General features: G+C 39.7%; 1 protein-coding gene across 4 annotated transcripts in view; it reads left to right on the forward strand.

Annotated features, from left to right (window-relative positions):
• The window catches only part of USO1 (USO1 vesicle transport factor), an 88,987-nt gene that overhangs the window by 7,795 nt on the left and 65,794 nt on the right, over positions 1–15,398 (forward strand). For all 4 annotated transcript variants that reach the window (XM_047799353.1, XM_047799350.1, XM_047799352.1 and 1 more), the window contains exons 2-3: positions 12,219–12,305; positions 12,652–12,716. In XM_047799353.1, the coding sequence (XP_047655309.1) occupies positions 12,219–12,305; positions 12,652–12,716 (152 nt within the window). The remainder of the gene's footprint in view (positions 1–12,218; positions 12,306–12,651; positions 12,717–15,398) is intronic.

Genomic DNA, 15,398 nt, shown 5'->3' on the forward strand with positions numbered 1-15,398 from the left:
TGGACCTTTTAACCCACTAAGCAAGTCCAGGGATTGAACCCATGTCCTCATGGACACCAGTCAGGCTCGTTACCGCTGAGCCACAGTGGAACTCTGGAGATCTTGATTTTTATATGGAGTCTTTAGATTTTTTTTTTTGTCTTTTCTAGGGCTGCAGCCTCCGCATACAGAGGTTCCCAGGCTAGGGGTCTAATCCGAGCTATAGCTGCCGGTCTACACCGGATCTGAGCCTCATCTGCAGCCTACACCACAGCTCACAGCAACGCCAGATCCTCAACCCACTGCGCGAGGCCAGGGATTGAACCTGTAACCTCATGGTTCCTAGTCAGATTCGTTAACCACTGCGCCACGACGGGAACTCCCTGAAGTCTTTTGATTTTGAAATGTTAGGTTAAAAGCTATTTTATTTATTTATTTATTTATTTATTTATTTATTTATTTATTGTCTTTTTGCTATTTCTTGGGCCACTCCCGTGGCACATGGAGATTCCCAGGCTAGGGGTCTAATCGGAGCCGTAGCCACCAGCCTACACCAGAGCCACAGCAACGCGTGATCCGAGCCGCGTCTGCAACCTACACCACAGCTCATGGCAATGCCGGATCGTTAACCCACTGAGCAAGGGCAGGGACCGAACCCGCAACCTCATGGTTCCTAGTCGGATTCGTTAACCACTGCGCCACGACGGGAACTCCCTGAAGTCTTTTGATTTTGAAATGTTAGGTTAAAAGCTATTTTAAAGACTGTAAGGGCCAAATAGATTTTTCTGATATTTATAGCAAATAAATACATTTATTACTTACTAGGTGAAATTGATTTTTTTTTGTCTTTTTGCCTTTTCTAGGGCCGCACCCATGGCATATGGAGATTCCCAGGCTAGGGGTCGAATCAGAGCTATAGCTGCCAGCTTACACCAGAGCCACAGCAGCACGGGATCCGAGCCACGTCTGCAACCTACACCACAGCTCACGGCAACGCCAGATCCTTAACCCACTGAGCAAGGCCAGGGATCAAACCCAGAACCTCATGGTTCCTAGTCGGATTCGTTGACCTCTGCGCCACGATGGAAACTCCTGAAATTGAATATTTTTTATGTATTCTAAGTTTTAAGTGTTAATTAGTCTTAGAATTTATCTAGTTTATTCTTCCATTTTGTAGTTAATGAAACTGACTTAGAAAGATTATATTTAAGATACAGTTAATCTTCTGTATTATAACTCGTTCTTTTGATCAGTAATGGCAGTAAAATGTTAACTGTTAAAAGATGGCATTAAAACCTGTAGGATTTAAACTTTTACTTTCTTTTCAATCATGTAGGTAAAAGTGTTGAGGACTAGCACAAGAGTTTGTGACTGCAGACAACCAGTAAATTTATGAATTTTGCTTTAAACTGCTAAATGGCCTCCTTGGTCAGTTTCTGAGAGAGTGAATTGCTACCAACAGGTCTCTCACCTCAGGATCCCATTTGGGACACTGAGTAAACATATCCTTCCCCTCTAAAATACTGTCCTTTTTCCTTCTGATGGTAATATTGTCACTCACTCTGCTTCACTGCTTTTCCGCTTGCTTCATTCTTGTTACCCATTATCTTGTTACCACTTCCGTCTCTGTACAAATCAGTGCTTAACTTGGTCCCTCTTGCCAAAGTAGTATTCTCCATCCCTTCTGTCTCAGTGCCCTAATCATTTCCTTCATCGCACTTATTATTTTCTGTCTTTGTCCTACTTGTTTTTAATTTATTCTGTTGTCCCTTTGCCATTATAGTTTCATTTGAGTGGGTACCTCCTATAGTGGTTCATAGGTTTTTTCCCAGAATAGAATTTTGCAGTTCCCAGCAAGACATTAAGCACTTCAAAGTACTTCTCAGACTGATTGTAATGAAGGACCAGTGGATTGATTTGTTTGTTTTCAATTTGCAATTCATCACAGACCAATACTTTTGTAAAATACAATAAAAATGAACTGCTAGGAAAATGAAATGACAATACACACACACATATACTCACAGACGTACAAAATACAAGCCCAATTTTTAAAAAATTAAATAGCCATAAAACTATCTACTTGTTATAAAGGTTTCTAATGCTTAGTCCCAGTTTTTCTTTTTGGTGGGGGGGTGTCTTTTTAGGGCCATACCCACAGCATGTGGATGTTCCTAGGCTAGGGGGGCAAATCGGAGCTGCAGCAACCAGCCTACACCACAGCCACAGCGATGCCAGATCCAAGCCACATCTTCAACCTGCACTGAAGCTCTTAGCAACACTGGATCCTTAACCCGCTGAGCAGAGCCAGGGATCGAACCTGTGTCCTCATGGATACTAGTTGGGTTTGTTACTGCTGAGCTAAAATGGGAACTCCACCAATTTTTTTCTTTTTTCTTGAAGTATAATTGACTTACAGTATTATATTAGTTTCAAGTGTACAACATAGTGGTTTGATATTTTTATATCTTACATAGCGATCACCACTATAGGTCTAGTTATCATCTGTCATCATATAAAGTTATTATAATATTATTGACTCTATTTCCTATGCTGTACTTTACATCTCTGTGACTTATTTATTTTATAACTGAAAGTTTGTACACTTACTCTCCCCTCACCCCCCTGATTAGTCCCAGTTTCAGAATTTACTTTGTCACAAACCACTGCTCTCTGGTTGCAATGACCATGGCCCCCATGAGGATTGCAGCACTCTAGTATTTGTTGAATGAGTGAATAAATCACCAACTTCACAATTACAGCACTGAGAGTCTGTTATTCCTTTGACCTTTGACATTACCAAAACCAGAATATTCTGAGATATAGAAGAGTGATTACTGGTGAATGATATCAAACTTTAGCTAGCTTATTCACTGCTGTTTTTTGAGTCTGTGATTTTTTTTTTAAGATAACAAAAGCAACATTTGAATACATACTTGTTTAATGAAAAGCTGATAGAAGTGTATAAAATGAAGACTGGAAGTCCTCTATGAATGGACACTTAAAATACTTCTGTTTCCTTTTCTGTCCCTTTGCTGCAGTGATTGTGCTTGTACTTATGACTAACATGTGCATATATCCCTTGAGAACAAATTTCTTGAAGTTGAATTCCAAACAGCTGTTTCGGACATTTTATTCTTTAGAACCTCAATCCTCTTAAATTCAGTTCTTTCAATTGTTCTTTTGACTTATTTATCTCTTCAGCTCTTTGCCCATTGTCACTACCCTAAGGCCTTTTATTTTGTTTTTTTTTGTTTTTTGTTTTTGTCTTTTTGCCATTTTCTAGGGCCACTTCTGCAGCATATGGAGGTTCCCAGGCTAGGGGTCGAATCCGAGCTGTAGCCACCGGCCTACGCCAGAGCCACAGCAACTCGGGATCCAAGCCACATCTGCAACCTACACCACAGCTCATGGCAACGCTGGATCCTTAACCCATTGAGCAAGGCCAGGGATCGAACCTGTAAATTCACGGTTCCTGGTCGGATTTGTTAACCACTGAGCCAGGACGGCAACTCCCCCTAAGGCCTTTTTTTAACCTCATTTCTTCTCTGTTACAATGAACTGACATGTTTTCTTTTTAATCTCTTTCTGCTCAAATTTGTCCTTATTATCTCAGCCAGGTTAATTCTTTAAAAGTGAATATATTAATTTCTGAAGTACTTATATATATGGTGCTTTTTCTTAAATAGTTGATAGCTTCTGATTACAGCTGTCCCAAAGTAAAGCTCCAGCTCCCTTAGAACAAGGGACTACCCTGGCTGGGCAATTAAGTCCCAGGCTTATCGGGGTCCTTCCTTGACTGTAGTGCAAGTGGAAGCTATTCACGGAAACTGCATTACAATGTCCCCTTATTTACCAAACAGAAAAAAAAAAAAAAATTTGCAGTCGCTGTAGTTTGCAGCAGATGTTCAGACTCACGTTTCTCTGCATACGAGGCAGTGTAGGATAGTAAAAAGTGTGGGCTTTCAAGTGAGGCATCTGTAGCTCAGTTAGAATCTGAACTGTACCATCAAACTGGCGGTGTATTTCGGGGTGCATTGCTTTATCCTGAGCCTTAGTTTCCGCTCCTGCAAAATAAGTTTATTGGTTTCGGTATTGGATCAGCTCCTGTAATAGAGGCTAGAAAACAGAGATTTAACCAAGATAAAAGTTTGTGTCTTTCTCTAATAAAAGTCCAATTAGATGGCAGTCCTTAGGGTAGCTTAGTTATGTTCCTCAGGGTGGTCTAGGGGCTGCTTTTTATCTTGTTCTGCTATCTCCTTGGACAGTCCCTGTGTTCACATTGTTGAAGGTGCTTCATTACCATCAGGTTCAGGTTCCAGGCTGAGGGAAGGAGAAAGGAATGAAAAACAAATAGCTTCCTTTTAAGGACATGACTTGGAAGGTACAAAGAACTCATTGGCCAGAGTGGAATCACTTCTGTGCCTAGGTACAAAGGAAGCTTGGAAAATCATATAGGTGGACAAGCTTTGTGCCCAGCCGAACACAGAAGATTCTAATGAGGAAAAGAATGGAGTTCCCTCGTGCTCAGGGGGTTAAGTATCTGGTATTATCACCACTGCAGCTCTGGTTACTGTGGTGTGGGTTCAATCCTTGGCCTGGGAACCTTTGTGTGCAACGGGCATGGCCAAAAAATGGTAGGAAGGAGTTCCCGTCATGGCTCAGTGGTTAACGAATCCAACTAGGAACCATGAGGTTGCGGGTTTGATCCCTGCCCTTGCTCAGTGGGTTAACAATCTGGCGTTGCCGTGAGCTGTGGTGTAGGTTGCAGACGAGGCTCGGAGCCCGCGTTGCTGTGGCGTAGGCTGGCAGCTGCAGCTCCGATTCGACCCCTAGCCTGGGAACCTCCATATGCCGCAGGAGCGGCCCAAGAAATAGGAAAAAAAAAAAAAAGAGAGAGAGAGAGACAAAAAATGGTAGGAAAGAATGGATATTGAGGCACAATTATACTGCATTGAGTTGGTTTATCAAGTCTGGAATAATGGTCTCTGAAATCTTCAGTTCTGAATACTTGTGGTACACAGTTTTTCTTTGGTAAGTGTCAACTGAAAAATACAGACCTGTATTTGGTTTAAAACATGGCTAAGCCTTTGTAAGGCTTTGAACATGTAGGATGTTTTCCTCTCATTTGGTTTCTGCTGTCTGTAAAAGGTAGCAACATAGCACTTTATTATGGATAGATAACTTATTTGGAAGCTTGAATTGTCCGGAGTATTATCAGGAGATAATAAGGTTTTCACATAGCAAAAGCAGAAGTTGCAAAGTCCATGTACTCAGTCTTGATTTCAAGCTTGGGTAATTTGGAGTTTTAGGCATATCATTATCTAGCTTAATTATCAGATTTCTCACTCAGCAGTGAATTAAAATCTGCAAAATTTGAATGATCTTGTGGAAACATACGATAAAAATGACAGCCAAAAGCCTGATAGGATAGAAAAATAATACAAAGCAGTCATAGGAAGTTGGATAATAATAAAGTTTGTTATAATTTATTGAGCATTTTTAGGTGCCAGGCACTGTACAAAGACTTTTATGTTCATTACTTCGTATAATACTGGAGACATCCCTTTATCTAGTATTGGAGAGGATTTACGTTTAAATGCTTAGAAAGCTTGTAATTATGTTCTTTGTTTAAGAAGACAGAGAAGGTTGTACTTAGTTTTAGATTGCTATCAGAAATCGCTAAAATGAAAAGACCATTTTAATCCCTGACAGAAAGTACCTGAAATAGCTTAATTATGGTTCTGGATAAGTAAGTTGTTCTTATATTCATTTTTGACTCTTTTTGGTTTGCAATATGGTTGACTGATTTGAGTTTAATTGTCATAAGTTGCTAGAGAAAAAGTTCTGGTTAAAACCCCCAGTTGGGGGAGTTCCCTTTGTGGCAAAGCAGAAACGAATCTGACTAGTATCCATGAGGATGCGGGTTCAATCTCTAGCCTTGCTCATTCGGTTGGGGATCTGGTATTGCCATGAGCTGTAGTGTAGGTCACAGACGCAGCTTGGATCCCGTGTTGCTGTGGCTGTGGCATAGGTCGGCGGCTACAGCTCCTATTGGACCCCTAGCCTAGAAACCTCCATATGCTGTGAGTACAGCCCTAAAAAGACCAAAAAAAAAGAGCTAATTTCATTCTATTTTGATCAGCAGAGTGAAAATAGCATCTTTTAAAGATGAATTCAGTCATGAAAATTTCCTAGAAATTCCAGTAAAACATAAGCCAGTTCACTTTATTCTGTTATTGTTCTTTTCTACATATAAAGGTAATATCTGTTCATTATCAGAATTCAAACATCAGAAATAATATATAGAAAATGAACATTTCTGGCAATCCACTGAAAGACAGTATGGTACATAGTCTTAATTTTTTTCTATACAGGTTGACATAGTTTATTAATAATATAGTTTTAAACCAAAATGAGCTCATGTTAAATACAGTATTTACAGCTTTCTTTTTTCATTCGGTATATGTCTTGGTCATCTTTTGATGTCAGTGCATATGGATCTGCTTCATTCATTTGATTAACCACATAGTGTATGTGTACTCTATGTTAGTTAATGTTGTTTGTTTTGTTTCATTTTGTTTGGCTGCAGCCATGGCATATGGAAGTTCCCTGGGCCAGGAATCGAAATTTTTTTTTTGTCTTTTTTTTTTTTTTTTTAGGGCTGCACCCGAGGCATGCAGAATTTCCAGGCTAGGGGTCCAATCGGAGCTGTAGCCACCGGCCTACACTACAGCCACAGCAACAGGGGGATTCAGGTTGCATCTGCAACCTACACCACAGCTCATGGCAATGCTGGATTCTTAATCCACTGAGCAAGGCCAGAGATCCTCATGGATCCTGGTTGCGTTCGTTAACTGCTGAACCACGAAGGGAAACTCCCCAGGAATCGAATTTGAGCCACAGCTGTGACCTATACCACAGCTGGGTCAACACCTGATCCTTAACCCACTGTGCCACAGCGGGAACTCCAGTTAGCTATTTCCTGATTGATGGATAAACCTTTAGATTCCACACATGCACACCTTGTTTTTTTTCCCCAGTAAATAGCATGCATTTACTGCTCACACTTCTGGATTCTGAAAGTCTGGGATCAGGGTGCCTGGGTGGTTTGGTGCAGGTCCTCTTCAGGGTCATAGACTTCTTACTATGTCCTTATGTGGTGGAAGCTAGGTTTATTTTTTAGCTGTTAAAAATATTGCTATAAAGAACATTCTAGGAGTTCCTGTCATGGCTCAGTGGTTAACAAACCCCACTAGTAACCATGAAGTTTCAGGTTTGATCCCTGGCCTCACTCAGTGGGTTAAGGATCTGGTGTTGCCATGAGCTGTGATGGAGGTCACAGATGCTACTTGTATCCATGATACTGTGGCTGTGGTGTAGGCCCATAGCTACAGCCCTGATTCAGCCCCTGGCCTGGGAACCTCCATATGCTGTGGGTGCAGCCCTAAAAAGACAAATGACAAAAAAAAAAAAACCAAAAACAAACATTCTAGTATATAATATTGTGTCATTGTGAGCAGGTTTTTAAAGGATAAGTTCCTCAAAGTAAGAATGCTTGAGGAAAAAGGTAACATTTTACGCTGTATTTTTTTTTTTTTTTGGCCAAATTACCACTTTTTTTGGTTACTTTCCCTCTGATAGAATATAAGCAAGGTCATTAATCTATGTATTTGTCTATCCTGTATAGTTCTATTTAAAAAATCATTTTTTGGAGCATATAGGAAAGTATGCGTGTTATACGTGTAAGCCTCACAGCCTGAACACACCCCTGCACCCAGCACCCAGATGAAGGAACAAATCATTACCAGCACCCTGCAAGTCCAGCCATTGCCACCCAGATAAGTGACACCCATCCTGACTTCTAGTAGCATAGATTAGTTTTGCCTGTATTTTTCTATTTTGTAAAAATGAAATCATATACTATATGGTACGAGGTTTTTAATTTTTGAGTCTGATAGATTAAAAATAGCATCATTGCTATTTTAATTTATATTTAGCTTCATGACGACTGAGATTACTATCTCTGTGTATATCTTAAAGCTTTTTAAAAAAATTAACACGTCTCAAATGTTAGCATGTTAGAACAGAAAAGAAAAGATTAAAAGCGAAAACAAAGCAAACCCTCAAGCTCTAGGATTATCATCTCCTGCCAGTATTCCTAAAGCTCAGTGTCTCCACCACATCAAAGCTTTCGTGTTTCTGTATTCAACAAATGCTGATTAAAGAGCTTCTAGACATAGGAGTTCGTATTCTGGCACAGGTCTGTCATATACCAACCAAAGATGGGGCCAACTCTAGAGTTCACGTCTTCTGGGGTACTGGGGCTAAGTATGTTAAACAAGATGGAAGCTTAGATTTAGAACCAGTGCCTGTGACCTAGGGTTAGGAAAAAGCAGAAAATGCCTTCCTATTCATAGCATCAGATCTAAACTACCTGGAAAAAAATTAACAAAAGATGTACAAGACCCAAATAGGGGAAATTATAATCATGTTCAAGAAAACTGTTTTTAGATTAAGAAGTTCTTTAAGCTGAGAGTACTGAGATTCATGTTTTCGAGAGAAAAAATTATAGTTTTTCTCATAGTTTAAAAAAAAATTGTAGTAGGGAGTTCCCATTGTGGCACAGTGGAAACGAATCTGACTAGTATTCATGAGGACCATTATTCTGCCTACTGCAGTTGCCCAGTCTGGTGTTAATAATACAGACAGTCCTGACACAGTCAATGGATTTATTCAAATGCATTAGAATTAGTTGGTTTTTGGAGTTCCTGTCTTGCTCAGCAGAAAATGAATCCATGAGGATGCAGGTTCGATTCCTAGCCTTGCTCAGTGGCTTAAAGATCCAGAGTTGCTGTGAGCTGTGGTGTAGGTCGAAGACGTGGCTCAGATCCCATGTTGCTATGGCTGTCGTGTAGGCTGGCAGCTGCAGCTCTGATTCAACCCCTAGCCTGGGAACCTCTGTATGCCATCCATGGGTGTAGCCATAAAGAAGGAGGGAGAGGGCAGGAAGGAAGGAAGAAATAGTAAAATTGTAGAAAAAGAATCAACCAAGTTGTTTAATACAGAGAAAGTTTTATTTCCATCTTGGAAATACAATTACTATGAAGTAAATACAATTTAAGGTAAAAATAATTTCCAAATGTGAGCATTTAGAATGAGCAAAATCAAAAAGTAAAGCTAGGTTTTGTTAACATACTGCTTCTGCAGTATGCAAATCCATATAGTAAAGACTTTTAGAAACACTTCAGTGCAGAAACCTATTTAATTTTGTATAGCCTTCTGTTCCCTCTGGTTATATGATCATAGGAGGGCTATTAATATCTTCTAGGACACTGGAAGTCTACAGAACATAATTTGCAAAACACTGTATGTATTTAAATGCCATTAATCCTGATACATAGGATGCAAAAGTTTGTATGTCAAAATCTTATTTATAGAATCTTAGAGCTGTCGTTAAAGAATGAATGATAATGTAATAAAATAGTAACTAACTGTTACAGCTGTAAAGGACCTGAGTGTAGTGGTTTCAAAAACTGTTATCAGATGTTTCCCAAGTATTTTCATCAATTCTGTGGCATAGATTTTCACTTGCTTAACAGTTTCTTTTGAAGAATAGGCTCAATGAAGTCCAAATAACTGTTTTTCTTTTATGAACGGTACTCTTAATCTGTGTCTGAAAAAACTTTTCTTAATTTAAAATAACAAGAATTTCTCTAATACTTTCTTCTAGAAGTTTTATGGTATTAAGTTTCCAAATTCTTTTTTTTTTTTTTTTGCTTTTTTGGGGCTGCACTTGTGGCATATGTAGGTTCCCAGGCTAGGGTCTAATAAGAGCTGTAGCCGCTGGCCTAGGCCAGAGCCACAGCAACACAGGACTGAAGCCGTGTCTGTGACCTACACCACAGCTCAAGGCAATGCCGGATCCTGAACCCGCTGATCTAGGCCAGGGATCGAACCTGCATCCTCATGGATGCTAGTCAGATTCATTAACCGCTGAGCCACGATGGGAACTCCTCCAAATTCTTTTTTAATGCAATTTTATATACTCACAGTTTGATACTTTTGCTGCAGTGGGCTCACAATTTACATATAATTTTATAACTTGCTCTTTTTTCACTATTTATTAAACATAATATTTTCATGTCAATATGGTTAATTCTTTTGAGTAGCTGCATTGTATTCAACTGAAGAATGTGTTGTAGTTTATTTAGTTTTTCTTCTCTTGATGGACAGTTTCCAGTTTTTTCCTGTTATAAATAATGCACCAGGGGAGAAGTTCCCTCTGTGGCTCAGTGGTTAACGAATCCGACTAGGAACCATGCAGTTGTGGGTTCGATCCCTGGCCTTGCTCAGTGGGTTAAGGATCTGGCGTTGCCGTGTAGGTTGCAGACGCGGCTCGGATCCCGCATTGCTGTGGCTCTGGCGTAGGCCGGCAGCTATAGCTCCACTTAGACCCCTATCCTGAGAACCTCCATATGCTGCAGAAGCGGCCCTGGAAATGGCAAAAAGACAATAAATAATAAATAAATAAATAAATAAATAAATAAATATTAAAAAAAGAAATAATGCACCAGGGTTAAAATTCAGTTCAGTTCAAATTTTTATTCCCTCAAATGTATTGAAAGATTTCATAATAGGAAAATTTCATCCTAGATTTTGAGGCACACTCAAAACTCTAAATATTTGTTAAACAGTTCTGACCTTTTTTTCCTCATATGAATTTAATTCTTTTTTAAACGATTTTTATTTTTTTTCCATTGTAGCTGGTTTACAGTGTTTTGTCAATTTTTTACTGTACAGCAAGGTGACCCAGTAACAAATACATGTATACATTCTTTTTTCTCACATTATCATGCTCCATCATAAGTGACTAGATATAGTTCCCAATGCTATACAGCAGGATCTCATTGCTTATCTATTCCAAAGGCAATAGTTTGCATCTCTTAACCCCAAATTTCCATTCCATCCCACTCCCTTCCCCTCCCCTTTGGCAACCACAAGTCTGTTCTCCAAGTCCATGATTTTCTTTTTTGTACAAAGATTCCTTTGTGCCGTATATTAGATTCCAGATGTAAGTGATATCATATGGTATTTGTCTTTCTCTTTCTGACTGACTTCACTTAGTGTGAGAGTCTGTAGTCGCAAATGGCATTATTTTTTTCTTTTTATGGCTGAGTAGTATTCCATTGTGTATATATACCACATCTTAATCCATTCATCTGTCAATGGACATTAAGGTTGTTTCCATGTCTTGGCTATTTTGAATAGTGCTGCAGTGAACATATGGGTGCATGTGTCTTTTTCAAGGCAAATTTTGTCCAGATATATGCCCAAGAGTGGGATTGCTGGGTCATATGGTAGTTCTATATTTAGTTTTCTGAGGTACCTCCATATTGTTTTCCATAGTGGTTGTAACAGTTTACATTCCCACCAACAGCGTAGGAGGGTTCCCGCTTCTCCACACCCTCTCCAGCATTTGTTATTTGTGGACTTAATAATGATGGCTATTCTGACTGTGCAAGGTTGTACCTCCTAGTCGTTTCTATTTGCATTTCTCTGATAATCAGTGATGTTGAGCATTTTTTCATGTGCTTGTTGGCCATCTGTATATCTTCTTTGGAGAAATGTCTGTTCAGGTCTTTTGCCCATTTTTCCATTGGGTTGTTGGCTTTTCTGCTGTTGAGTTGTATAAGTTGTTTGTATATTTTAGAAATTAAGCACTTGTCAGTTGCATCATTTGAAACTACTTTCTCCCATTCCGTAGGAAGTTCTGACTTTTCTTGTTCAAATATGGTGGAAGCATTAGGGTGAAGTTATGGTATAAACAGTCATTATTTGAAAAAAAATTATTATTAACTTTCCATCTTCTGCTGTAACCCTAATGGATATGCATCCTTCTTTGTTCAAACAGTTGTAATAGTTATGTTTATAAGCTCTGGTTTTACTAATTTCTCCTAATTCCTCAATTAATATGACTTAATTTATTTGACATTTCTTTTTCCACTTCCATTTTTCAAGTCTCTTTGAAAAATCTGTTTGAGCTCTGTAACAAGATTGTGATACTACCTACATAGTTATTTCGATTTGTGAAAGACTAATTCTGTTACCTCTCATTTATTGTTTTTTGGTTTTTTTGGTTTTTTTTTTTTTCCAAATTAAATGGTATAGATTTGGGGGGGAACTTTATGTTTCCTTTTTTTTTATTCTATTAATAATATTTCATTTTTCTGTGACAGATTCAAAAGCTTTGTGACAGAGTGGCTTCATCTACTTTACTGGATGATCGAAGAAATGCTGTGCGTGCTCTCAAATCATTATCTAAGGTCTGTAACACTTTATCAGTTATTAAGTTTATTTTTTATTTACTTTGTTTTTGCTTTTTAGGGCCGCATCTGTGGCACATGAAAGTTCCCAGGTTAGGGGTCAAATCAGAGTTTCAGCTGCCAGCCTACACCGCAGCCATAGCAACTCAGGATCAGAGCCACATCTTCAGCCTACACCCCCATGGCAATGCCAGATCCTTAACCCATTGAGCAAGGCCAGGGATTGAACCCACATCCTCATGGTTACTAGTCATATTTGTTTCCACTGAGCCCCAATGGGAACTCCCAAGTTATTGTTTATTAAGTTGAATATTAGTTACTTAAATAACATTTTTCTTTTGTGCAGAAATATCGCTTGGAAGTGGGTATTCAAGCTATGGAACACCTTATTCATGTTTTACAAACAGATCGGTATGTCTCTATTTAATGATTTTTCTCTGTAATTTTTTCCTGAACTTTTAATTAATTTTAGAGTCACTATTCCAGAAATGATTGACATATTAAGGCATGTATATTTGCCATTTTTCTTTCTTTCTTTCTTTCTGTTTTTTTTTTTTTTTTTTTTTTTTTTTTTGCTTTTTTGGGGCCACACCTGCAGCATATGGAGGTTCCCAGGCTAGGGGTCAAATCGGAGATGTGGTAGCCAGCCTACACCACAGCCACAGCAACGCAGGATCCGACCCATGTCTGCGACCTACACCACAGCTCACAGCAACCAGCAGAGTTATCCTTAACCCACTGAGCAGCAATTGAACCTGAAACCTCGTGGTTCCTAGTCAGATTCGTTTCCACTGTGCCACGATGGGAACTCCTGCCATTTTTCAAGAACTATACAAGTTTTTTACTTTCAGTTGTCATTTCAGTAAACAGTTGTTGGACACTAGGTGTGAACCACTGTGCTAATAGCATTAGGACAGACATAATCACAGCCTTCAGGAGTTGAGAGCTTTACGTTATATAAAGATAGAATGAAGTAACTGCTAATTAAAGGCTTAAAATTGGGGGTTTGAATTGGCCAAATGAATATGTTGATTTTTCACTTAGAAATACTGTAATGTACTATTCTGTAATATAATGTGCATATTATGGTATGTCAGTTATCCAGACTTGCTTTTGGGGGTGCAGAGGGGAGAAGTAGACTGTGCTAATGGGGAGTGAAGTGTTAAATCTGAGCATGTGCAAGATCACTCAACCTGTTTTTAGCTCCTTCAGTTTCTCTTTAGATTATCTGCCTCTTTGGTTTTAATTAACAACTATACGTGAATAACTTTCAAATCTTACCTCTATTTAAATATATCTTACGAGCTTTAGCTGCTCAGTGGACATTTCCATGTCAAGATCTCTCACAGGTATCTTAAATTCAGAATGTTCAAAAATTAATTTTTCTCTGGTCGTCCTACTCCTGTTCCCCCATGCCCCAGCGTCCCCGTAATCTCCTCCAATTGTCTTTTGACCTAGGTTCATCCCAGTCAATAGCACCCTTCCATTCAAGCAAGAAACTAGAGGATTTATGCTCAACTCATCCCTCCCCTTAACCTGTTATGCCCAACCAGACCAAAAATCAGGAATCTGAATTCTCTTGATTGCCATCATTGATCTTAGTTCTGGCTTTCAGTATCAGTTGCTTAAACTGTTTTCATACACATTCTATTTGTTACCTATTGCTGTATAACAAATGACCTCAAAACTTACTGGCTCAAAATAATAAATATTTATGTCATAGTTTCTGTGAATCAAGAATTTAAAAGTGGGGAGTTCCCGTCGTGGCGCAGTGGTTAACGAATCCGACTAGGAACCATGAGGTTGCGGGTTCGATCCCTGCCCTTGTTCAGTGGGTTAAGGACCCGGTGTTGCCATGAGCTGTGGTGTAGGTCGCAGACGTGGCTCGGATCCCACGTTGCTGTGGCTGTGGCGTAGGCCGGCGGCTACAGCTCCGATTGGACCCCTAGCTCGGGAACCTCCATATGCCGCAGGTGCGGCTCTAGAAAAGGGCAAAGAGACAAAAAAAAAAAGAATTTAAAAGTTGCTTAGCTAAGTGGTTTTGGCTCAGGGTCTTTCATGAGGTTGTGTGCAAGATGTCAGCCAGGACTAGTCATCTGAAGGCTTGACTAGGGCCTAAGTACCCGACTCCCAGATGGCTCACTCGCATGATGGCAAGAGGCCTCAGTACCTCACATTGTTGCCTTCCCTATAGGGCTGCTGGAGCATCCTCCTGACGTGGCAGCTGGCTTCTCCCAGAGCAGGCAATCCTAGAGAGAGGACAAGAGAAAGCTACAACGCCTTGTAGGACTTCGCCTCAGGAGTCATATCACCAATCCTATCTCATTCTGTTTTATTAGAAGCAAGTTGATAAAGACAGCCTACACTTAAGAGGAGAATTAGATTCCACCTTTTGAAGGGAGCTGTATCAAAGAGGCTTTTTTTTTAACGTTTTAAAACCATCACCACCTCCAAACTGTATTCTTTACCTCCAATCTCTTTGTCCTTCCATTCAGTGTATACATTTTAAGAATTATCTGTCTGAAATGTAAATTGTCTATCTCCTATTCACCTATTAATGCATTTCACCAGCTCAGTGCCTGGTGAAGTTCAAGTCCCTCAAACAGAGCAGAGCGTATATATAAGCTTTTTAAAGATCTAGATGCAGCCTGCCTGTCTAACCTTATAGCCTCTTTTTAAAATTAAATTTTAGCAGTACCCAGCTGCTTGTTCAGGTTCACTTAGAACCTTTTCTATCCTCCTTGGGCAGTGTAAGCCACATTGGCTACTTTCAAAACCAACTAATTCTTTTTTTTGGTCTTTTGAGAGCCACGCTCTCAGCATATGGAGGTTCTCAGGCTAGGGGTTTAATCGGAGCTGTAGCCGCTGGCCTACACCACAGCCATAGAAACACAGGAGCCGAGTCTGCAACCTATACCACAGCTCATAGTGACGCCGATCCTTAACCCACTGAGCAAGGCCAGGGATCAAACTTGCATCCTCATGGATGCTAGTCAGATTCGTTTTCCGCTGAGCCATGACAGGAACTCCAAAAACCAACTAATTCTAATGCATTTGAATAAATCCGTTGGATGTGTCAGGACTGTCTGTGTT

This window comes from Phacochoerus africanus, chromosome 10, assembly GCF_016906955.1.
Source record: "Phacochoerus africanus isolate WHEZ1 chromosome 10, ROS_Pafr_v1, whole genome shotgun sequence".
Taxonomy (NCBI): Eukaryota; Metazoa; Chordata; class Mammalia; order Artiodactyla; family Suidae; genus Phacochoerus; species Phacochoerus africanus.